The 25183-nt window shown below is 44.4% G+C and overlaps 1 protein-coding gene across 1 annotated transcript; it reads left to right on the top strand.

Moving 5' to 3' along the window:
• The first annotated feature begins 993 nt into the window (after positions 1–993).
• Positions 994–20217, top strand: LOC149450182 (fatty acid-binding protein, liver-like). The gene is made up of 4 exons (XM_089692256.1): positions 994–1057; positions 6645–6817; positions 16946–17035; positions 20137–20217. The coding sequence occupies exons 1-4, from the start codon at positions 994–996 to the stop codon at positions 20188–20190; spliced, it is 381 nt and encodes a 126-aa protein (XP_089548382.1). The 3' UTR covers positions 20191–20217.
• The last annotated feature ends 4966 nt before the right edge of the window (positions 20218–25183 follow it).

The following is a 25183-nucleotide window of genomic DNA, read 5'->3' as shown; positions in this document are numbered from 1 at the left end:
AATCTCAGACCCTATATTGTTTATAAATATATTATCTTAAAGTGTTACTAAACCAGGACCCTGCATTCACTATATCTGGTCTCCCCGGATCCTGCATTCACTATATCCGGTCTCCTCGGACCCTGCATTCACTATATCTGGTCTCCCCGGACCCTGCATTCACTATATCTGGTCTCCCACAGTACACAGAACATGGAAATGCAATTATTTTAGTCAATATAAACTGCTAAATACCTTTTCTTATCAGCAGTATATAGCAGTCTCGTAACTTCTATCAGTGGCCAGCACAACACTGGTTAAAGCTTGTTGGAGGAGTTTTCATTCTTTCCTGATTCTCATATGAGGCTTCATAACCCCTGACCCTCTGTCTCTACAGTGCTGATTGACCCTGTGCTGATCACATGCACTCTCCCAAGAAAGAAAAAAAATTCTCTAGCAATACACACCAAACTGAACATGTGCAGCTTGTCCTCAAGGTTCTGTTCTATCAGCAGATGGATTGGGGACAGCAGAAGAAGGGGAGGATCAGAGAAGACAGAATCAAGCATCTTTTTTATACAATGTAGAGGGTTAACCCCTTAGGTTCCACAGTGAGTATAACAAGCATGCTTTACTACATATACAGACTGTTGTGGGGTTTTTTTTATAATTTATTTTTTTTTTCATTTTTATTGAGTTTTGGAAGACATACAACAGACAAAAAGTTGCACAGAGTTGTGAGATAAGTCACAAGCCAACAAAAGGAGAAAAGAAACAAGAACATCGAGTGATATGCATATACATACAATGTCAGTGTATAACAGTGGGTTAGCCAGCAATATCAGACATCTGGGTAGACATATTGAAAATGAAAAGATCCCATGGTTCCTCAACCGCTTCAAAAAGGGGGACAAGATTAGCATGCATAGCAGGGAGGTACTCCATTCTTCTAATCTCAGCAATGACGTTCACCAATTCCGACCAAGTAGGAGGTATAATAGCCAATGCATGGGAATGGTTCTCCTGGCCGAGACAGGAGAGGATAGTTTCTTGGCAGATTTGGAGAGGCCTGTAAAAGGTAGGCCTAATAAAAAGTAAATGGGGTCAAATGGAATATGGGCCTGTAGAAGTAGCCGCAAGAGGCTAAGGACCTCTCTCCAGAAAGATGCAATGTGTTGGCAAAGCCAGAAAATGTGAAAAAGAGTGCCAATTTCCACGCCACATCGACACCAGACATGAGAAACACTCAGATTGTGATCATGGAGAACCTCAGGAGTCTTGTACCAAAACTTCAAAATGTTATAAGTGTTTTCTTTATATACCACACATATAGAAAATCTAGAGGCGGCCTCCCAGATCCTGCTCCATTGATCTAAGAGGATATCTCATTGAAGGATTCGGGGCCATTTTCAGAAGGAAAGGAAAGAAAATAAAATTAACTTCACTACCCTAAATGTACTCCCCCCCCCCCCAAAATAATACAAACATACAGCCGCTAAATAAAAAAAAGAGTAATAGTTCTATTCTATATGTTGCATATTTTCCAGCCTATAAGATATCTAAATCAGACCGCTTTGTGAACTGTTCTGTTCTTTCTAATAGCTGGGCAAGATTGCCATGCTTTGCGGCCCCTGAAAACATATCTCATGACCCCTTGGATTATTGAGTCTGCTAAATGCTAGTGGAGCAGAATGGTTTAGTTTTCAGTGCATGTGTTCTACGGTCTACAATGGAACAGATGCTATAATTCCAAAAGGTACATTAAGTATCAATCAAATTTAATAAGGTCTGGATACTTCTACTGTGCTTGCTTGATGTTTCAGAACAGATACACCACCTCCATTAAATCACTAGTTATTTCCTGAGACTCCATAGTCCACAGGCACTCAATCTTTCCATCATGCCACAATGTGCCAACAATTTTTTCCATCTCTTTTTTTTATCAACTTCTATCTTCACCCCAGTCTGGAAAAATTTCCAAAGGTAAAAAGGTTACAGAGTTTTGGTAAATCAAAAGGAAACATCGGCTAGTGTAAAAACATATAAAATAATCAATTAAGACAGCATAGTAACTTGTTTACTGATCCTTGAAGGAAGAATTTCTCTGGTGGTCTGGGCTTTGGGCACGGATTTCACAAATTGCTAATAGTTCATTTTGTAGCCCTCACTCAACTCCACTGTAAATTGTCTAGGCTAGACTCTTGTTCCCAAGTAAATCACATCATACTGCTATTCTATGAGTAGCACTACCCCCTTAGGGGCTGCTGGATTTTTATTTGGGTCTCCCTATGCTCTACACGGCCAGGCAACGCACATTTTCCACACTTTGCGCACTGGAGCCAAAGAACAGCCCTTGAGCTTGGTTTTGTGATTTTATTAAGGGGCTACAAACTTAGATGGGGTCTAGGGGTATATGGGATGCCCGAGGAACTGCAGAACTTGAGAACAAACTCCTTAGCAACTATGTACAGAAATGTGGATTTATTTATTTATTACAGGAACTTTTAGCAACAGTGTCTTTTCTGGAAGAGCACCAATGGCTCTTTGGTGTACCTCCTCACACCCCAGATGAATTCTCCTCTTCATCCATCTGCCTGAGGGTATCCGTGGACAAGGGGGTCCAGGCCCAGAAGCTGCTAATTTAGCCACTTGCCTACCGGGCACTTATACCCCTTTATTTACCAGGCCAATTTTCAGCTTTCAGCGCTGTTGCACTTTGACAATTGCGCGGTCATGCAAGATTGTACCCATATGAAATTTTTATCACTTTTTTCTCACAAATAGAGCTTTCTTTTGGTGGTATTTAATCACTGCTGGGCACTTTACTTTTTGTGCTATAAGCAAAAAAAGTACAAAAAAATTTGAAAAAAAAAAAGTTTCTTTGTTTCTGTTATAAAATTTTTCTCCTTCACTGATGTGCGTTGATGAGGCAGCACTGATGGGCACTGATAGGCAGCACTGAAGGGCACTGATAGGCGGCACTGATAGGCAGCACTAATGAGGTGTCACAGATAGGCGTCACTGATAGGCAGCACTAATGAGGTGTCACGGATAGGTGGCACTGATATGCGGCACTGATAGGCGACACTGATAATGGGTACTGATAGACAGCACTGATAGGTGGCACTGACTGACATCACTGCTGGGCACTGACTGGCGGCACTGCTGCGCACTGACTGGCACAACCGCTGGGCACTGACTGGTGGCACTGACTGGCAGCACTGCTGGGCTGCACTGATGGGTGGCACTGGTGGGCACAGGTGGGTGGTACTGGTGGGCACAGGTGGGTGGCACTACTGGGCACAGGTGGGTGGGCACAGGTGGGTGGCACTACTGGGCACAGGTGGGTGGGCACAGGTAGGTGGCACTTCTGGGCACAGGTGGGCGCACTGCTGGGCACAGGTGGGCGCACTGCTGGGCACAGGTGGGCGCACTGCTGGGCACAGGTGGGCGGAACTTGTGTGTGGCACTGCTGGGCACTGATGATCAGTGACCCTGATGATCAGTGCTGATCCCCCCTCTGACAACTGCCGGTTTTCGGCAGCACTTTCCTCACGATCTGACAGCGTGAGGAAAGTGCAGCCGAGAACCAGCATTTGCATTTCCCGGTGATCAGCGTGTCATTGGACACGGCTGATCATGTGGTAAAAGGCCGCTGTGATTGGCCTTTTACCACATCATGTGATCAGCTGTGTCCGTAGGACACAGCGATCACGGAGATCGCCTGGGGCGCGCAGGAGAGCGCGTTCTGGGAGGACGTCATATGACGTCCACCCAGAACTGGCCGGCTGCAGTGCAGCCGTCATTCGGCTATCTGCGGTCGGCACGTAGTTGGCACAAGCAGTCCCAGATGAGGAGCTAATTGGGTCTTGCACATGACGTCCCTTTCCCCTTATCCGGCTCATGGGGTGTAAGAGTACTCACTCTGTCCTCTCCTGTTATCTTGGTGGATTGGTGGCTGCATTCAGACCTTATGCTGGGCTGGCTCCTTCCCTGCTGCACAGGCTGTCCTCCCTAGGAGATGTTGAGGCAGTGGAGATCCTCTTTTTTTCAAGCAACCTGCCTGTAGGTGAGATCCCCTCCCTGGGGCCCCCTTCCAGACTCCACACTCCAGCCTTCCTAAATCCATTTTCCATCTGACATTGCACACCTTCCCCCAGGCTCTGCACATTTGAGGGTTTCCCTGGTCACCATGCTCAACCTCCTGTCAGGGTCCCTCAAACATGCAGATCTAAGCCTCCTCCACCCCCTCCAGAAAGCTCTCAGGTTTCTGGAGAGGTGAGAGGGCCCCAGAAAGCTCTGACCTGTTAGAGCCTCCCAGCCTTTCCTGAGGTAACCTCACTCCCAGGCTGACTCATTCCCTGGCTGCTACTCAGCCTCTATCTAACAAATACTATCTGACTAACCTGGAGGGTGTTACATACTGTATGTGCTAGCTGCATAGAAGTTCCTGTTTGTTTAGATACAGCATATTCAGTCACCTTCAGATATCCCAAATTGTATTCTAAAATAGGTTCTCATCTTAAAATAATTTCATTATGGTGAAGAAGAAAGAAAATATTGTACATAAATAAAAGTCATTCTAAAAAAAAATTTAAAAATCCTCCCATCCTTTTCCTGGTGTAGCCACCAGTCCTTTTCACTGATGAAGGCAAAGAGTCTTGTTGAAGTCAGACTGTTATCAATCACCAAGCTAACTGACCACTAGCTACACCAGCCTCTCAACCAGGATTTATGGAACCTCAGTGTTCCTCCAGAGGTTGCTAGGGGTTCCATGAGCAAATCAATTCTGTCTTTCAGATACTGTATGTAACCACTGACATAAATGCACATTTTATCTGAAAGGGGCGGAATTCTTCACACTCACCAAAACTGTAAGGAGCTTTCTTCCCACTGACCATCATTCAGATGTGCGGTGAGCTGTAGATATAGTACTTGTATATATTAGTGGGGGTTCCCTGAGACCTCACAGTTAATTCAAGGGTTCCTCAGTGTTACAAGAGATCAGAAAGGCCAAGTTATACCTAATAACTATTCTATCTGTATGTCATAGCAAGCCAAGAGCTGCCTCTATTCATCTGTATGACCTGTACCCACAATCTCCTTAAGGGCTTGTTCACACTTGACTACATTTCTAACTCTTACACTCTCCTACAACATTGGTATTGGCAGCAGACAGACATTAACCACTTCCCGACCGGCCGTTGTATATAAACGGCCGGACGGTGGCACTGCAGGGTCGGGTGGCCGTCAATAAACGGCCTCCCCGCACCCTGCTTGTGCGCGCTCCTCCGGACACAGTGAAACACCGATCGTCGGACGGGACCTCTGTACGAGGTCCCGATCATGTGATCACTGATTGGCCAATCAGTGATCACATGCAAAGTAGTAAGCAAGATGTCACTTCTGACATCATTGCTTACTATGTGTGAAATCTGTGAATGATCACAGAGGTCACATGGTACAAGGCTATTCACAAAAGCCTTGTACCATGTGACAAGCTGTGACCAATCACAGCTCACTCTGTATTTCTCAATGAGTGCAGGAATGCACACAGAGAGAAAGAGAAATGATTGCTTTTACATCCTATATTGGTGTAAAAGCAATCAGTGTAAAAAAAAAAAAAAAAAATCTTCATCACCCCCCACAAGTAGTACAGTGTCACCATGGTGACACTGTACTGCTAAGGTGACAGTATGTAAAAAAAAAAAAAATAATAATAATATAAAAAAATAAAAATGTAAAAAAAAATGTTTAAAAATTATAATTTTTGCTTATAAACTAATTTAGATTTTTTTTTTTTACTAAAAAGATAACGGAATAAATTTTGGCTAAGATTTATGATGAAATATTATTTATTTGCAAAATTTTATAAAAAAAACACTTTTTTTCAAAATTTTTGGACATTTCATTTACATAGCAAAAAAAATACAAATCCCAGTGGTGAATAAATACCACCAAAATAAAGCTTTATCTGTCTCAAAAAATGGTAAAAAATTCATTTGGGTACAGTGTTGCATGACCGCGCAATTGTCATTCAAAGTGTGATAGTGCTAAAAGCTGAAAATTGCCCTGGTCAGGAAGGGGGTGAAAGTGTCCGGTCTGGAAGTGGTTAAAGAGCTTTAGTGAGGGTGTTAGACTGGTGTTTTACTAGCGTTAAAAATGCCCCCTAAACTCCCTATGCACAGTTTTGAAGCGTTTTATAAGCATTTTACAAGCGTTAAAACCACACCACAAATGCCTATAATAAACTGTCATGTTATTAACGTGCCACAACTGAACTGCAAACGCCTCGCAAATGCCTGCCAGAGCATCACCATACACTTGAATGGGAGTCTTTGAAAGGCTTCAAACTCCTCCAGACTCAACATGAGGCTTCAATTTTATAATAATGTGAACAGCACTGTGTGCCATCAATAAAATCATTTGCATAGGCATTTGAGGAGCGTTAAAAACATCCCTTAAATGCCTGATTTCCGTGCCAGTGTGAACTAAGCCTAATACCAGCACCGGCGGGTTGCAATGTCCTGGCAACCCCAAAGCAATCCTGAAATATGTGTGTGGATGCTTAGATGTGTGACTGAGACCAGTTTGGATGCAAATCCCATGCAGGCTAGTTTATGGTTTCTGGAAAGCACATAACAAAGGTATTTTACTGATTTCAGGGGTTCCTGATGACGTAATCCAGAAAAGAAAAGATCTGAAGACCATCACTGAAATTGTCCAGACTGGAAACCATTTTGTGATGACAGTGACCACAGGGCCCAGTGTCCTACGCAACGAGTTCACAGTCGGTGAGGAGGTTGAACTGGATTCACCGACTCATGGGAAAGTTATGGTAAGAACACCAATAGGAGGAGTTGTTAGAGGATGAAATGGTCATATTAACTTGTAGTTTTAGATAAAACTGAGCATCAAAATAATATCACAGTGTACTGGAACCTTGTTAGAGACACAATATTGTTTCTGTTTCAGAAAGGAAAGAACGTAAAAACTCCATGCCTATAGTGTCCTTGTGGGATTGAAACCCCGGACTTTAAAGCCTCGTTCACACCATGGTGCAGAGATGTCAGTTTTTCTGCAAGCGCGCAACGAAATCAGTTGTTCTCTATGTGCCCTGTTCACACCACAACACGGGTATCACATGCAGTTTTTTTCTGAGCAGGAACCTGCAACATGTATAAAACGTCTCTGCAAATGAAATCTGCACATCAGTTTCCATCCGTTTTTCTGCATGTATGGTGTGAACGTGGCCTAAAGCTTGACAATGTGGAATGAGATGCGTATCCTTACGCTCCATCTGGCCAATTGATGAATCTAAAATATAACCTTTAATGAGATATATATAAAATGTGTGCTGAGTTGTAATTAATGCCTATTGGAGGGGAATGTACTGCGCACAGCAGTATGACTGGAGACCATTACAATTGTTTACCTTACATCCAAATGGTTAATAACACCAGACAAGATCACATACCATACCGTTTTAGATGAAGTGACGGCATAAAGAAGACACCGTAGTTTGATCATAAACCTATCAGATGGAATATATCATCTCTATTATGGAGATAAAGTTACCCAATGGACATGGAACAAAACAACAGAACAATCGAGTATTTTTAATGCTTGTATACAGAGTTTGTTTTCTGTTCCATAAACTACTTTTATTCACTTGCAATGTGCCTTTGAATTGGTTAGCAACTTTGACTACTCCTGCTAAGATCTCTCCTCTTCTGGGAATGTCTAATTACTGTGTGTGCTGGCCCAGCTCCTCTACCCCTCCTCTCTCTTTCCTACATAACCCTTTATGTAGCAGCTGGGTGAGGAGTGAAGGGGAATACTATAGAGCAGGGGTGTCAAACTGGCGGCCCTCCAGCTGTTGCAAAACTACAAGTCCCATCATGCCTCTACCTTTGGGAGTCACACTTGTAACTGTCAATCTTGCAATGCCTCATGGGACTTTTGGCAACAGCTGGAGGGCCACCGGTTTGACACCGCTGCTATAGAGTGTCACTTGAGAGTCTGCTGATATTACATCCTAGATGGTGGCACTCAGCAGCAGTCTCAGGGCTTTTGGCTGTCTATACAAAGGAAGCTTCTACCAGTAAATAAAATGCAGACATTACATTAAATGCACATATATTCTTAAGAGATTTATTATTTAAATGGTGACAAGGTCTCTCTAACAAGTTTATTTAACCTACGTTTTTTGATGGCAGAGCAAAGCCTGTACAAACCAAAGTAAAAGGTTGGGAAGATCACATAGAATGCTGAAGAAGCAGCTAATGTTCCTTCTTGTCTACACTGATTTCTCCACTGTACGTTGGAGGCATCAATGGCTGTCTCATAGGCTGGACTTCAGACGTCTGTCTTTGTTCATCTTCATTACATTGTGGATTAATGGGACTAGTAGATTACACAATAAATATAATATTCTGCTTTCATTTAACCTCCCTGACGGTCTAATGATGTCATTATTTTTGAATGTCAAAGCGGTACATTGTTTTGCATGGAAATCTGTTGTTTTATATTGTAGGCCTGTAATTCTTAGGAATAACTCACTTAAATCTGTCCAAACAAGAGTCTAGTAAACATCCCAGGTATGATAAAGTTTGAAACACAAAATCATAAAATTATAATAAATAATTATAAAAAATAATAATACATTTAATTCAATAATGTAATCAAACCAAAAACACTGAAATTTGAAATAGAGCGCAAAGTTCGCACATCGCTGAGTTCAGTCGCAGAATCATCGCTGTCGTCACTTTCAGTGTCTGATGATGAATTTCCCCACAAATCATTATCACTCAATTCTGCAAGTGGTTCTGATTTACTATCGCTGTTTTCTAGCTGGTCTAAAACCGCTTTTGACCTAAAGGGATCCTTTTTCGACGCCATGGACATTCTCAAGTTTCCAGACAGAAAGAACGGTAAAAATGCAGGTGAGGGCACAGGACAAAGCACTCGGGACAAAATGTATGTGAAATGGTTTGATACAGGAATGGAATCCTAACAGACGGATGCTGGCACAGCAGGAGGACATTGGGGGAATCGCAGGACAAGGTAAGGATCGGGGGATCACAGGACAAGCACTACAGTGTAATCCCGAGTGTGGCTCTGGGTTGCTGCTTTTGGTATTGTAAATTAACCCCAAGTCACACTCGGGATTACCACTAGGAAGGTTAAAACTAAACTCCTGGATAAACAAATATTTTCTAAATACAAGACTCGTACTTCTTTGAATCTTGGTGTGCTCTGTGTATTTCTTCCAGATCTGTACACTCATCCATTCAGTGTGAAACCTTACCTCTGCACAGGAGTTTCCTGTAATAAAGACCAGTCACTGCTGCTCTCTCTCCTTGTGCAGGGTGACTGGTCTTGTCTCCGGCCCCTCCTGTAGTTGTCTGCAGGCAGCCTGTACTACTTTTTAAAGGTAATATCTGAGATTAGTTTCTGCAGAGTAGATGTACAAACATTTGTGGCAATTAAGGAATATAACTATTTTAATTAAGGTTTTCGTGCCCAGGGTTCAGCTTTAAGCTCACAGGAATTAAAAAGGACACTGCATTTCTGATTAGATCAAAGGGAAAAAAATTGATACTTACTGTAAACCAGAAAAATTAAAACTAATGCAGCCACCACATCTAAGGTCTGGTAAGCTGTAATCCATAAAATATTGGCTTTGGGGTTTGGATATGCTTTAAAAAGGATGTTTTGGATAGAGTTGGGCTTTAAGCACCTGCACACATTTTCTTGTGAGAGGAAAGGTTTATACTCCTATGTTTATATATATACAGTGGGGCAAAAAAGTATTTAGTCAGCCACCAATTGTGCAGGTTCTCCCACTTAAAAAGATGAGAGAGGCCTGTAATTGGCATCATAGGTAGACCTCAACTATGAGAGACAAAATGAGAAAACAAATCCAGACAATCACATTGGCTGATTTGGAAAGAATTTATTTGCAAATTATGGTGTAATATAAGTATTTGGTCAATATCAAAAGTTCATCTCAATACTTTGTTATATATCCTTTGTTGGCAATGACAGAGGTCAAACGTTTCCTGTAAGTCTTCACAAGGTTGGCACACACTGTTGCTGGTATGTTGGCCCATTCCTCCATGCAGATCTCCTCTAGAGCAGTGATGTTTTGGGGCTGTCGCTGAGCAACACGGACTTTCAACTCCCTCCAAAGGTTTTCTATGGGGTTGAGATCTGGAGACTGGCTAGGCCACTCCAGGACCTTGAAATGCTTCTTACGAAGCCACTCCTTCGTTGCCCAGGCATTATGTTTGGGATCATTGTCATGTTGGAAGACCCAGCCGTGTTTCATCTTCAATGCCCTTGCTGATGGAAGGAGGTTTGCACTCAAAATCTCACGATACATGGCCCCATTCATTCTGTCCTGTACATGGATCAGTCGTCCTGGTCCCTTTGCGGAGAAACAGCCCCAAAGCATGATGTTGCCACCCCCATGCTTCACAGTAGGTATGGTGTTCTTTGGATGCAACTCAGCATTCTCTCTCCTCCAAACACGACGAGTTGTGTTTCTACCAAACCATTCTATTTTGGTTTCATCTGACCATATGACATTCTCCCAATCCTCTTCTGGATCATCCAAATGCTCTCTAGCAAACTTCAGACGGGCCCGGACATGTACTGGCTTAAGCAGGGGGACACGTCTGGCACTGCAGGATCTGAGTCCCTGGCGGCGTAGTGTGTTACTGATGGTAGCCTTTGTTACGTTGGTCCCAGCTCTCTACAGGTCATTCACTAGGTCCCCCCGTGTGGTCCTGGGATTTTTGCTCACCGTTCTTGTGATCATTTTGACCCCACAGGGTGAGATCTTGCGTGGAGCCCCAGATCGAGGGAGATTATCAGTGGTCTTGTATGTCTTCCATTTTCTAATTATTGCTCCCACAGTTGATTTGTTCACACCAAGCTGCTTGCCTATTGCAGATTCAGTCTTCCCAGCCTGGTGCAGGTCTACAATTTTGTTTCTGGTGTCCTGCGACAGCTCTCTGGTCTTCACCATAGTGGAGTTTGGAGTGTGACTGTTTGAGGTTGTGTACAGGGGTCTTTTATACTGATAACAAGTTCAAACAGGTGCCATTGATACAGGTAATGAGTGCAGGACAGAGGAGCCTCTTAAAGAAGAAGGTACAGGTCTGTGAGAGCCAGAAATCTTGCTTGTTTGTAGGTGACCAAATACTTATTTTCCACCATAATTTGCAAATAAATTCTTTCCAAATCAGCCAATGTGATTGGATTTTTTTTCTCATTTTGTCTCTCATAGTTGAGGTCTACCTATGATGCCAATTACAGGCCTGTCTCATCTTTTTAAGTGGGAGAACTTGCACAATTGGTGGCTGACTAAATACTTTTTCGCCCCACTGTGTGTATATATATATATTGTAACAGGGTTAGCTCGGCAGCGGGTGTGTGTGACCCCCTGGATTGGTGCACAACACAAAAAGACAGGCACAGCACAACAACAGTGGAGGGGAAAACAAACAGGTTCAATTTATTTACAATATTTACAAAAAATGGTAAACCAAAAAATAACATCAAAATAAATCCTGGCCAACTTGGCTACTTACTTCAACAACCGCTTTCCCTAGCTACCCACTAGGTACAGCCTGCTGCTATACCTAGTTGCTAGTATTTGAAGGTTAGCCACACAGGCTTTGGTCTCTCAGCACACAGATAACAGGTCAGCTCCCCAGACAGTTCAGGCACAGATCTGGTTCCAGGGTGGAGCAACTCCCTAAGCACTCTGGGAGGTTTTATACAGGTGGTAATGAGCCCACTACCTTCAGCTGGGCTCATTACCTCAGTGCTGAAGGACTCAGCACTTCCCTCTAGTGGTACAAATCCCCATAAAGCCTGAACCTCGGACAAATATATTGTCCATCCAGGATGCAACCAGGTGATTTCACCTGCCTTCTGTCACATACCCCCCCCTCTTGTTTCAACCTTGGGGTTGTAACACCAGTAGCCAGGCAGGCATGTACCCGGGATAAAGCATCCACATTTCCCATCTGAACTCCAGAGCGATGCTTCACCGTGAAGGTAAATTCCTGTAGGGCCAGAAACCACCTATTTACCCTTCTATTGGTCTCCTTATTTTGAGCCATCCATTTCAAGGGAGCGTGATCTGTAATCAGGTCAAAATGTCTGCCCAGCAGATAGTACCGAAGGGAATCTAGGGCCCACTTTACCGCTAAACACTCCTTCTCAATCGTGGCGTAATTTTCCTCATGAGACTTTAGCTTTCGGCTGAGATAGATTACCGGGTGCTCCTCCCCCTGCCAAACCTGGGACAGCACTGCTCCTAAGCCAACATTGGATGCATCCGTCTGGACCACAAAGTCTTTTGAGAAGTCTGGTGAGTATAGGACTGGCTGGCTACATAAGGCCCTTTTTAAAGACTGGAAGGCTGCTTCCGCCTCAGAGGACCACTTAACCATGACAGCCTCCTTCCCTTTTGTCAGGTTGGTTAGGGGTACTGCCATAGAAGCAAAATGGGGAATGAATCGCCGATAGTAGCCAGCAATTCCTAAAAAAGCCCGTACCTGCTTTTTGTTATTTGGGCGTGGCCAATTCTGTATTGCTTCCACTTTGTTTATCTGAGGTTTTATTACCCCTCTCCCGATAGTGTACCCAAGGTACCTGGCCTCCTCCTGTCCAATCGTACACTTCTTTGGGTTGGCCGTAAACCCAGCTTTCCGTATTGAGTCTAGAACAGCCTGAACTTTTGGCAAATGTGAGGCCCAATCTGCGCTATGGATAATCACATCGTCCAGGTACGCTGCAGCATACTTCTGATGGGGACGAAGAATCTGATCCATTTTTCGCTGAAAGGTGGCCGGTGCATTCTGTAACCCGAACGGCATTCTTTTATACTGGAATGACCCTTCTGGGGTTACAAATGCAGTCTTCTCCTTTGCTGACTTAGCTAGGGGAATTTGCCAATAACCTTTTGTCAAGTCTAGCGTTGTCATGTACCGGGCTGCTCCCAGTCGGTCGATTAGTTCGTCTATCCTTGGCATGGGGTAGGTGTCAAATTTTGTAACTTTATTCAACTGTCGAAAGTCATTACAAAATCGCCAGCTCCCATCTGGTTTGGGCACCAACACTATGGGGCTGGACCAGTCACTTTGGGACTCCTCTATTACCCCCAAATCTAGCATTCTCTGTACTTCCCCACATATTGCCTCCCGTCGAGCCTCTGGGATTCTGTAGGGTTTCAGTTTTACCCTTTCCCCCGGTGGGGTGATAATGTCATGCTCCACCCCCGAGGTTCGTCCCGGCAGCTCAGAAAAAACATCTGTGTTGCGGAGCACAAACTCTTTAGCCTCCTGTTTTTGAATGGTAGACAGCGTGACTGCTATTCCAACCTCCGGAACCAAGCAGTTAGATGGCGCTGGTGACAAAACCTCAGCAACTAGGGATTCCCTGTCCCTCCAGGCCTTTAACAGATTAATGTGGTAGATCTGCTCCGGTTTCCGCCTTCCTGGTTGTCTGACCCTGTAATTCACCTCACTCACTCTCTCAATCACCTCGTATGGGCCATGCCATTTGGCCAGGAATTTGCTTTCAACCGTAGGGATTAGCACTAGCACCCTATCTCCTTCAGCAAATGACCTGGTGTGGGCCCCCCGATTGTACACCCTCTGCTGTGCTAACTGTGCTTGGGCCAAATGTTCCTTTACGATAGGCATGACCTGGGCAATTCTATCTTGCATTTGGGCGACGTGCTCAATCACACTCCGGTGGGGAGAACTCTCACTTTCCCAAGTTTCCTTGGCGATATCTAACAGCCCCCTTGGGTGTCTCCCATAGAGCAACTCAAATGGTGAAAACCCTGTGGAGGACTGGGGTACCTCCCGGATGGCAAACATCAAATAGGGTACTAAATAATCCCAACCCTTTCCATCCTTATCTACCACCTTCCTTAGCATTTGTTTCAGGGTTTTGTTGAACCTTTCCACCAACCCGTCAGTTTGGGGATGGTACACAGAGGTGCGCAACTGTTTTACCTTGAACAGCTTGCACAGCTCTTTCATCACCCGGGACATAAAGGGGGTTCCCTGATCCGTAAGCAGTTCCTTTGAAATACCCACTCGGGTGAACACGAGGAATAGCTCCTTAGCTATTGTCTTGGCAGAGGTATTTCGGAGTGGAATTGCTTCTGGATAGCGGGTGGCATAGTCGAGTATGACCAACATGTACTGATGCCCCCTAGCGGATTTCACCAGCGGACCTACCAAATCCATGGCAATCCTTTCAAAGGGGACCTCAATGATGGGAAGAGGTACCAGTGGACTACGGAAATGGGGCATAGGGGCCGACTTCTGACACACAGGGCAAGAGGAACAGTAATTTTCTACCTCCTTAATGACCCCAGGCCAATAGAACCGCTGCAGTACTCTTTCCCGTGTTTTCTCCGCCCCCAAATGACCCCCAAGGATGTGTCCATGGGCCAACTCCAACACCAACTTCCTGTAAGGTCTGGGCACCACCAGTTGCTCAATGGTTTCTTCTGCCCCTTGAGCAACTCGATAGAGTAGGTCCCTTTCCACAAGGAAGTATGGATAAGCAGCAGTTTTATCAGGACTCGCTAGTTGGCCATCTACTTTTACTACATTTTCCCGGGCTTTTATCAGCGTGGGGTCTTTCAGCTGTTCGGTGGCAAAATTTTCCCTATGCACCTCTAAGTCCGAGAACTCCACAACCGGCATATTTTCATCTGAGGAGGCGGGCTCCTCCCCAGTTCCTTGGGTCTCCCCAGCTAGTACCGACAAGGGGAACTTGAGAGAGACCTCACCACACTCAGACGCTTTCTGGGATTCACTTTCCTGGTCTGCAGGGGAGACAGTGGGGGGGTCAGAACAATCCCAGAGTTCCCAGAATTTTGGAAAATCCCTCCCCACAATGGCATCATGTGGTAAGTGAGGTACCAATCCTACCTGATGAGACAGGTTACCTTTGGGGGTCTCAAAAAACACAGTAGCCACGGGATACTCCCTAGTGTCACCATGCACACAAATCACCGCCACCTTTTTATGCCCAGAGACCTCTGTAGTGACCATCTCCTCTCTTATCAAGGTTACCAGGCTACCTGAATCCAGCAACCCCACAATATTATTTCCATTAACAGTCATTTTGCACAAATGTTTCTCAGTGCCCGGGCTGGCCGTGCATACCACTGTCGGAAACAGCGACTGACGTCTATTGCTCAGAAAGTCACACTGCATAGGCTCATCCACCACTGGGCAATTAGCTGCAATATGTCCCTCTTGCCGGCAGCGGTAACAAATAATTTTTTTCACCGCTTCTTGCGGCCTTGGCCTTCCTGGCCGCTCTTGCCAGACATTGGGTAATACTCCCACCCTCTCACTCTCTCCACCCTCACCCCTTGTAGTCATCTTACCCGCCGCTGGGGATGGTCTGGTCTTAGGGTGGAAAGTCCGTGAGTCTCTGGAAGAGGAGGTCAGGTTCTCAGTAGCCAAGTATCTCTCCACTAGATCCACCAGCTTGTCTGCGGTTTCTGGGTCTCCATGGCTGACCCACTTTTGAATAGTATTAGGCAGAGACCTTAGGAACCGATCCATGACGACACGTTCCACAATTTTTGGGGCGGTCAAAGTCTCTGGCTGCAGCCACTTCCTGCTCAGGTGAATGAGATCATACATCTGTGACCTGGGAGGTTTCCCAAGCCGAAAAGTCCAATTATGTACCCGCTGAGCACGGACAGCGAGGGTAACACCCAATCGGGCCAAAATTTCCGCTTTTAGCACATCATAGTTTTTGGCCTGGTCCGGCTCCAGGTCATAGTAAGCTTTTTGCGACTCTCCAGTTAATAATGGGGCCATCAATCCAGCCCACTGTTCTTTAGGCCACTTTTCCCTTTCAGCAGTCCTTTCAAAGGTGGTTAGAAACACCTCCGGATCATCCTCTCCAGTCATTTTTGGCAATAAACGGCCCACAAAAAATGATGGTGTTTTACCAGAATCATCACCAGCCTCAGTCTGCTGCCTCTGCTGGAGCTGCTTCAAAACAGCCTCAATTTGTTGCTGGTGTTTCTGGTCCTGTTGCACCAGCAATTCCCTATGGCGGACCTCTGCTTGTTCCAAGGTTTTCTGCTGGGCTGCAATGCTCTGCTGGAAACTTGCATTTGCCTGCTGTTGATTGGCATTTGCCTGTTGTTGATTGGCATTTGCCAGAGCCAACTGTCTGATTATCTCCTCCATGCTGGCCTTTAGTTACCACAACTGCCCGCATCCTCCACCATATGTAACAGGGTTAGCTCGGCAGCGGGTGTGTGTGACCCCCTGGATGGGTGCACAACACAAAAAGACAGGCACAGCACAACAACAGTGGAGGGGAAAACAAACAGGTGCAATTTATTTACAATATTTACAAAAAATGGTAAACCAAAAAATAACATCAAAATAAATCCTGGCCAACTTGGCTACTTACTTCAACAACCGCTTTCCCTAGCTACCCACTAGGTACAGCCTGCTGCTATACCTAGTTGCTAGTATTTGAAGGTTAGCCACACAGGCTTTGGTCTCTCAGCACACAGATAACAGGTCAGCTCCCCAGACAGTTCAGGCACAGATCTGGTTCCAGGGTGGAGCAACTCCCTAAGCACTCTGGGAGGTTTTATACAGGTGGTAATGAGCCCACTACCTTCAGCTGGGCTCATTACCTCAGTGCTGAAGGACTCAGCACTTCCCTCTAGTGGTACAAATCCCCATAAAGCCTGAACCTCGGACAAATATATCGTCCATCCAGGATGCAACCAGGTGATTTCACCTGCCTACTGTCACAATATATATATATATATATATTTGTTTGTGAAATACAGTTATATTCATTCTGTTATTTTAAAAAAAAGGAATTTATTGAAAAAAAAAAAACATGAACCTGTACTATTTTTATTTTTTTACTGTTCCAGGCTGTCGTTAATCTAGTGGATGGCAAGCTGGTTGCGCAGCTTAAGGAGGTCCTCTCTGTCACTGAAGTCTCCGGAGATCTTCTCATCTCTGTAAGGATAATATGCTTCTTCTACCTGAACACCAAATGTACATTTAGGGATCATGCATAGAAAACGGTCGAACCTTATTTTTTAAACTGGGGGAACAGCCAGTAGCAACCAGTGTCAGTGGAGTGAAATACCAAACTAATGAATTGAGAGATGATCAAGAATATGTATATATTGCACACATGAATACCGTCATCTGCATCATTAATGTACGTGTTCCAAACATGATAATTGTTGTGTCTTAGTGCACGCTTTTGAAACAAATCAGCTGGCTGCAGATTGAGAGAGAAATGTAAAATAACAAAAAGTAGAATTTTCCTTTTAAGTAATTTTATTTGAAGGTCTTGTGCAAGCAGCTATAAATTACGCTTGTTGCTGGGGTGCCACGGAGCCACAGCTAAAGTGTACGTTTGACCATTGAGATTTATAGAAAAACGCAAGACCCCTAGTAACCCATTTTGTAATGGGGCTTGCAAATGGCTGTGGGATGGTGCCAAGAGGCACAAGTCCCTGCCAAGCTTCTTCTTGCTACCAGAACAACCCTCCTGCTTGAGATTTTCACCATTGTGCCAGAGGCCTTCTCACAACATTTCTGGCCATTGACCTTTATATCCTAAGGAAGAAATGTCCACACAAAAAATTAGGATTGCTGCGTTTTACTGATGTTACTTTAAGATGGCATTACAGTCACATCATGTGGACATACTGTCCAGGGTCACTTGACAGCATTTTGTCAATCACATAGAGTGGACGAACCGCAGCAGTCACATGAGGAAACAGTACACTTTAGTATGCCATCTTCCCTACTTAGTCCTTTTCCTCCCGAGGTCATCAGTACTCTTGTTCTGGTTTGCGTTAGGCTGTCGGTATCCAGCTCACTGCTCCTTACAGGTAGCCTTCCTGAGACTGGACCACTGCACTCAACTCTGGCTTGGGCACATCTTCTACCAGGTCTTCCAAGGGAATAGCCTCTCCAAGGAACACTTGGCCTGGCCTAAAAGGCCTTTTGCAGCCTGCTCTAGCCTCCCTATAAGAGTCAGGATTACTAAAGCCAGCTCTTCTGGGTGCAGGTCTACATTTCCCTGTCCTCCAGCCATGTCCAGAGCCTCCACTTGCTGACTACATCTGACTAAAGGTGGGGTCTCTGGCTCCAATACCCCAACTGCACTAGGGCTGCTCCCAACCAGGCTTATATGTGGGCACTGACTCATCCAATACATCACTACAGGAGGGTTCTAGCTAAAAGGGGCCTAGCACCTGATGACACTATTCTCTGTAACCAGACACTATTCTGGAACAGAGCCACTGAATGGCAGACTAGCTAAGTGCACCTGCTTACACTTTTACTAAGGTTTTGCTTTATGTAGTTCCCCACGGAGAACATTTTTGCTAGGCCTCATGACATCCTGGTTTATTCAGAATATACATTGTAAAACCATGGTTGTGAACAAATAATGTACACATGTACAGTTGCAAGAAAAAGTATGTGAACCCCTTGGGATTATGTGGAGTTTTGCATGAATTGGGCATAAAATGTGCTCTGAACGTCATCTAAGTCATAACAATAGAAGAACACAGTCTGCTGAACATAATACTACACAAACATTAGATGTCGCCATGGTTTAATTGCACATAACATGTAAACATTCACAGTGCAGGGAGGAAAAAGTATGTGAGATCCTAGCTTAATGACTTCTCCCAGAGCTAATTGGAGCCAGGAGTGAGCCAACCTTGACTCCAATCAGTGTGATGATATTGGATGTGTTGCTGACAGCTGTCCTGCCCTTAAAAAACACACACCTGTTTTGGGTTTACTGGTTTCAAAAAGCACTGTCTGATGTGAACCATGCCTCGCAGAAAAGAGCTCTCCGAAGACCTACGATCAAGAATTGTTGACTTGCATGAAGCTGGAAAGGGTTACAAAAGTATCTCCAGAAGCCTTGATGTTCATGTGTCCACGGTAAGACAGACTGTCTACAAATGGAGAAAGTTTAGCACTGTTGCTACTCTCCCTAGGCGTGGTTGTCCTGTAAAAATGACTGCAAGAGCACAGCGCAGAATGCTGCATGAGGTAAAGAAGAATCCCAGAGTGTCAGCTAAAGACCTACAGAAATCTCTGGCACATGCTAACATTTTTGTTGACACATCTACAATAAGGAAAACATTAAACAAGAATGGAGTACATGGGAGGACACCACGGAGGAAGCCATTGCTGTCCAAAAAGAATATTGCAGCACGTTTGAAGTTTGCAAAAGAGCACCTGGATGTTCCACAGCACTACTGGCAAAACATACTGTGGACAGATGAAACCAAGATTGAGTTGTTTGGGAAGAACACACAACACTATGTGTGGAGAAAAAAAGGCACAGCACACCAACATCAAAACCTCATCCCCACTGTAAAACATGGCGGAGGCAGCATCATGGTTTGGGGCTGCTTTGCTGCCTCAGGGCCTGGATGGATTGTTGTCATTGATGGGAAAATGAATTCCAGAGTTTATGAAGACATTTTGCAGGAAAACGTACGACCATCTGTCCGCCAACTGAAGCTCCGCAGAGGATGGGTGATGCAACAGGACAATGACCCAAAGCATACAAGTAATTCAACAAAACAATGGCTGCAACAGCACAGAATACGCCTTCTGGAGTGGCCCAGTCAGAGTCCTGACCTCAACCCGATTGAAATGCTGTGGCATGACCTTAAGAGAGCGATTCACACCAGACAACCCAAGAATATTACTACACTGAAACAGTTTTGTGAAGAGGAGTGGTCCAAAATTACTCCAGATCGTTGTGCAGGTCTGATCTGCAACTACAGGAAACGTTTGGTTGAGGTTATTGCTGTCAAAGGAGGGTCAACCAGTTAAGTCCAAAGGTTCACATACTTTTTCTCCCTGCACTGTGAATGTTTACATGTTATGTGCAATTAAACCATGGGAACATCTAATGTTTGTGTAGTATTATGTTCAGCAGACTGTGTTCTTCTATTGTTGTGACTTTGATGACATTCAGAGCACATTTTATGCCCAATTCATGCAAAACTCCATGTAATCCCAAGGGGTTCACATACTTTTTTTTGCAACTATATATGTTTGTTTCTTTCAGATTTTGACCTACAAAGGAATTGTCTACAAGACAGTTGGCAAGAGACTCCAGTAGAAGAGCAGCTTCTATCTGTTCAACAGTTAACCAAATACAATAAATATCATGATGAAAAAAATAAAGTTCTCCTTCTGCCTATCAATACAAGTTTAAACGCACATCTGCTGCATGACTGCTTAAAATAGCCACACAAATTAATAGGAATTTCTGTTTATGGGTAGAAGGGGTAGTAGTTCACCCAGCCTGAGTCTTCACTGCTGTCTGGAACTCCAGTGGGGAGATCTTTAGCAACTCCAGCACTGTTTCAACAGGCTTAGTTTAGCTTTTCAGGATAGCTACTGTTGTCACCAGCTAGGATAACTTTCCAATACTGTATCATGGAGGGCCAAGTGCTGACTGGTCCTCAGCTGTTTCCCCTGTGTCAAGAGGAGGGGTTGGCTCTGAGGAAGAGGCAAGTCCTCAAAACGCATTAGCCAGTTGGATCTCCACAGTTTCCATTGTGGACAGACACGCAGTGCAGATCGGACAGAGCTGTTCCTTTATGATGTGCCTTTGAGTGTATTGCCATTTTGTGGGTACAATACCGACTTTTATTAAATACATTTTTTAAGGTAATGCACTAGGCCAGTGCGCCCTCTGTTTGTTTTTTGCTTTATTCAGTACATTTGGACTCCCCCGGTCTTTTGAGGACAGCAAGGCGTGCATATTCCAGGACATTCGGGATGTCATAATCTGTACTTCTCCCATCCTCTGGAACTCTCTACCCCAATCCATCAGACTGTCACCTTCCCTCCTCGCCTTCAGGTGCACCCTGAAAACCCATCTCTTCAGGGAAGCCTACCCCACCCTCACCTAATTGCTGATCTACACTCCTACTACTCCATCCCCCACAGCCACTTCCTCCTGTACCACTATCCCCTCCCTCCTAGATTGTAAGCTCGAAAGAGCAGGGCCCTCGAACCCCTCGTGTTTTGTCTTGTTACTGTACTGTCTCATGTACTGTCCCCCACTATAATGTACAGCGCTGAGCAAACCTTTTGGCGCTATATAAATAATATATAATAATCCCTAAGCGCAGGAGTATCTGGGTTTGGTGTTTGGCAGCTACCATTTCCAGAAGGAAAGGTCAGCAATGGCAGTTTCTGCATTCCTCTCATTAAAAGGGTTCCTTTAAGACCCATTAATATTGGAGAATTTAAGAATGTTAAAGGGTTGTGTGTCTTCTATATGATTAGCCATCACCTGAGTGACATGGATACATACAGTAAAGTTAGGTGTTATTGACAGTCTTTGTTGATATAGAGTAAAGGTGACTTGTGTAAGCCATTTCACATAGGAAATGTCCTTGCCTTTATGAATTTCGATTAGAACAACTGTAAATCATGTCTGCCTCTTGCCCCTGTACTATGTTTAAGTACATCTTCTATCCACCGTGCCATCTGACCAAAATCTCCAACTAAAGCTTCAAAAAATCCTGTGAAAAGCTGACACTTTATTCTAACAGTATCAAATGATTGTGTTTTTATTGAACCGGGAAACACATTATTTTCAGGTTACCTGTCCCATTCTCAAAGTCCCATAGGCTGACTATTGATCTTGTAATCTAAAACTAGTGTAATTGAGCTGAACTGATAAAAGCAACTGGATAAAAGAAAAAACATGAAGAATGTGAATGGAAGGTTAAAAGATAATAACGTGAGAATACAGAGAGAAGTACAGAGTACAGAATAGAGAGGAAGCAGGCAGACTTGGAAAACAGAAATGTTCCAGCCTGATTTGCCAGCAGATGACAGGACATAGTGGACTTCTTATTTCATGAAAAACAATGAAAATCAAAGATCTTTTATAAATGTGACAGTTATTCTGGAATTGTCACTGGAAGCAAGAGGCAGACCCCAACTGGCCTGAATCTAGCTCAAGCTGCCATTGACCCTTCTCAAATCTTTAGGTACACCAACACTCTCAGCTGTGGGCAGGTTTTGTGTTCTCTTCCAAAATTTGTTTTCACAAGTTAACACATCAGAGGGACCAGAAGTCACTTGGAAAATTTCCGCAAAGCAGACAGATCTAAAATTTGTTCACAGCCTTCCAAAATTATCAGGCCTGGGCAGGGGCGAACTGACCATTCGGGCACTGCCCAAGGGTCCGGGGTCAGTAGGGGGCCCCATGAGATGCCCCTGGTATCTTTCATTGGCTTTTTCATAGGATTTTTTGGGTGTGGGCAAGGACACAGGGGCCCCATGATCCCCTTTTGCCCGGGGGCCCCATGAGTTGTCAGTCCGCCCCTGGGTCTGGGTAAAGATCAGCTAATATATGCTGAAGTGTTTCAAAAACTGTAGTCATGCCCTGCAGAACTGAAGATGTGTGTGAAGAACAGTCCATGGCAAAAATACAGTCATGGACAAAAATATTGGCACCCCTGTATTTCTATCAGATAATGCACTACTTTGCACAGAAAATTATTGCTATTACAAATGTTTAGGCATTCTCATATTTATTTCTTTTGTTTGTATTGGTATGGCACAAAACAGTGGAGAAATGACTGCTACTGTACTACTGTTGTCAGCTAGTGCCAAACACGATCAAGCATCTCAGGTTAATAAGCAGACTGGAGGGGTCTCCACTCCAATGGAGAACTAAGGCTTCATGCACACTGGGGCTTTTGTAAATGCTCTTCTCTTGACAGGAGGAAAGCAGCTTCAAAAATGCTCATACGCCTCATTATTGCAAATGTGTTTAGGCGTGTCAGGCACTTGGGCGTTTATTCATTTCATTGACCAGAATATAAATTTATTCTGGCCACTGAAATGGAAAAAAACATGATCAAGAGGGGGGTTTGGGGTCATGGCATGTATTTTCTGAGCAAAAAAAGCCCTTTGTGGATATATTCTATATTTGCAGAGCGGTGCAGAATAGGTCAATATTGCATTTAGCAGCTGCGTTACCAGAAAACAGCTTCGGCTAGCAGGGGTAGCAGTTCCAGAAGAGGTATCTAGGATGAAGCAGCACTTCCCACCAGCTCCAAACACCGGAGGATTTGCAATAACCAAGGAGCCTACCCATAAATGTCCCTACTCCTCCTCAGGAACTTTTCCCTGTTTTCCACTCTCTCTCTCACATGCAGGTCCCTGTCCCTTACCATTCACTTGCCAGAAGCATGCCAAAGTGGTGCAGGTTCCCTTATTTAAAAAGGTTCCCTATTCCAAATTGTTGACATTACTACATAACCCGTATGCTTTAGCAAACATTGTTAAAATTTAAATATTTACTGCACCTAAGCCTGCATGAATGTTCCCAGCTTCTTTCCATAGAAGCCACTGGGCACTTCCAGGTTTAAAGATGGGTGCCATGTGGAGAGAGGGAGAGTGCGGCCATATTGGGCATTGGCACATTTTCCAGGACTTCCTTATCTTTTCCCCTGACACAGGCCATCTCTTAACCACCATTGGACTTTACTTGTGTGGTTAATATACTAGCCATCACAGTATACATCTGTTTTTTTCTTCTTAGTGCGCCAAAATCTATGTTTACATATTTGCACTTTAAAAATAAATGACCTCTAAGCAATCTGTCCCATGTCTGGTTGCTGCTTCCTTGTTTGAAACATGTAGCTTCATTAACTTTTCACAGAGCTGTCAGTGCCAAACTTTCAGCACTGAAACTTACAGTTCCACAGATCATTATGGGTAGCTGGCTCATCACCCCCAGCCATTCACAAAATGTCATGCAGACATTACCAGAGAGCACTTTTAATTTTGCTTTAAGTAACCTGGGCCTGTTGGACAGAAATGTCATTATAGGACAAAAGGGGCAAAATCTCAGCTTCCTTCTCCAAATGTGATTCAGTTGACGTTCTTTTGCCCCAGTGCCTTCTAAATTACTGGTCTTGAACAAGTATGCATCTAAAGAAGTCAGGGGAAAGTCCACATTTCTGATCTGCATAATTGTTCTGGATCATTGATTCATAACAAAGACTGTCAATTTCATAAAGACATAACTGTCAGGCAATTAGCATTACAAAGGAAGGATTCAGTAATGTCAGCCTCCTTTAAGATTCAACTTTTTTTATCATCACTCCTGAAAAACAAAACAAAAAAACGAAAGTTGACCTACGGTTTAGTTTAGTAGGCCAGGGACAGTGTAATTCAATGGGTAACTAGCTGCTTTTTTCCAATTGGAAGACTGAATTTTCTGGTATCAGCTGTATATCCAAACAATGACAGATAACTCTGTAAATGCATCAGACACAGCCAGCCATGACATACTACAGTGTGCCAGTTCTCACAATGATATCACTGGATCCTATTGGGTTAGCAGGCTACTTAGTATTGGTCTAGAACAGGGGTCTCTAAACTGTGGCCCTTTGCTTGCCTTCATCTGCCTAATCCTACCACTGATAGGAGGCACTAGTCCTTCCACTGACACCAATGATGAGACACAAATCCTCCCACTGACACCAATGATGGGGCTCTATTCCTCCCACTGAGACCATTGATGGAACACAATTCCTCCTACTGGCAGCACTGATGGGGCTCTATTCCTCCCACTGAGACCATTGATGGAACACAATTCCTCCCACTGACACCAATGATGGGGCACTATTCCTCTCACTGACGGCAATGACTGCGCACTATTCATCTCCCCCACACCAATGATGGGGCACTATTCCTCCCACTGACACCAATGATGGGGCACTATTCCTCTCACTGACGGCAATGACTGGGCACTATTCCTCCCACTGACACCAATGATGGGGCACTATTCCTCCCACTGACACCAATAATGGGGCACTATTCCTCTCGCTGACGGCAATGACTGGGCACTATTCATCTCACCTACACCAATGATGGGCACTATTTCTCTCACTGACGGCAATGACTGGGCACTATTCATCTCACCTACACCAATGATGGGGCACTATTCCTCCCACTGACACCAATGATGGGGCACTATTCCTCCCACTGACGGCAATGATTGGGCACTATTCCTCCCACTGACACCAATGATGGGGCACTATTCCTCCCACTGACACCAATGATGGGGCACTATT

Source organism: Staurois parvus, unplaced genomic scaffold, assembly GCF_062004578.1.
Source record: "Staurois parvus isolate SC_StPar_1 unplaced genomic scaffold, SC_StPar_1.0 ptg000581l, whole genome shotgun sequence".
Lineage (NCBI taxonomy): Eukaryota > Metazoa > Chordata > Amphibia > Anura > Ranidae > Staurois > Staurois parvus.
The sequence above is the reverse complement of the archived record's forward strand: the minus strand, read 5'-3'. Positions and strand labels throughout refer to the sequence as shown.

What these genes read in the sequence shown, in the direction of transcription:
- LOC149450182 (XM_089692256.1), top strand. Translation starts at nt 994, where the DNA reads ATGGTTCTCCTGGCCGAGACAGGAGAGGATAGTTTCTTGGCAGATTTG. An exon ending in TTTGGAGAGGCCTGTAAAAG is followed by an intron (nt 1,058 to 6,644) that starts GTAGGCCTAATA and finishes TACTGATTTCAG; the next exon opens with GGGTTCCTGATGACGTAATC. An exon ending in CGACTCATGGGAAAGTTATG is followed by an intron (nt 6,818 to 16,945) that starts GTAAGAACACCA and finishes TTACTGTTCCAG; the next exon opens with GCTGTCGTTAATCTAGTGGA.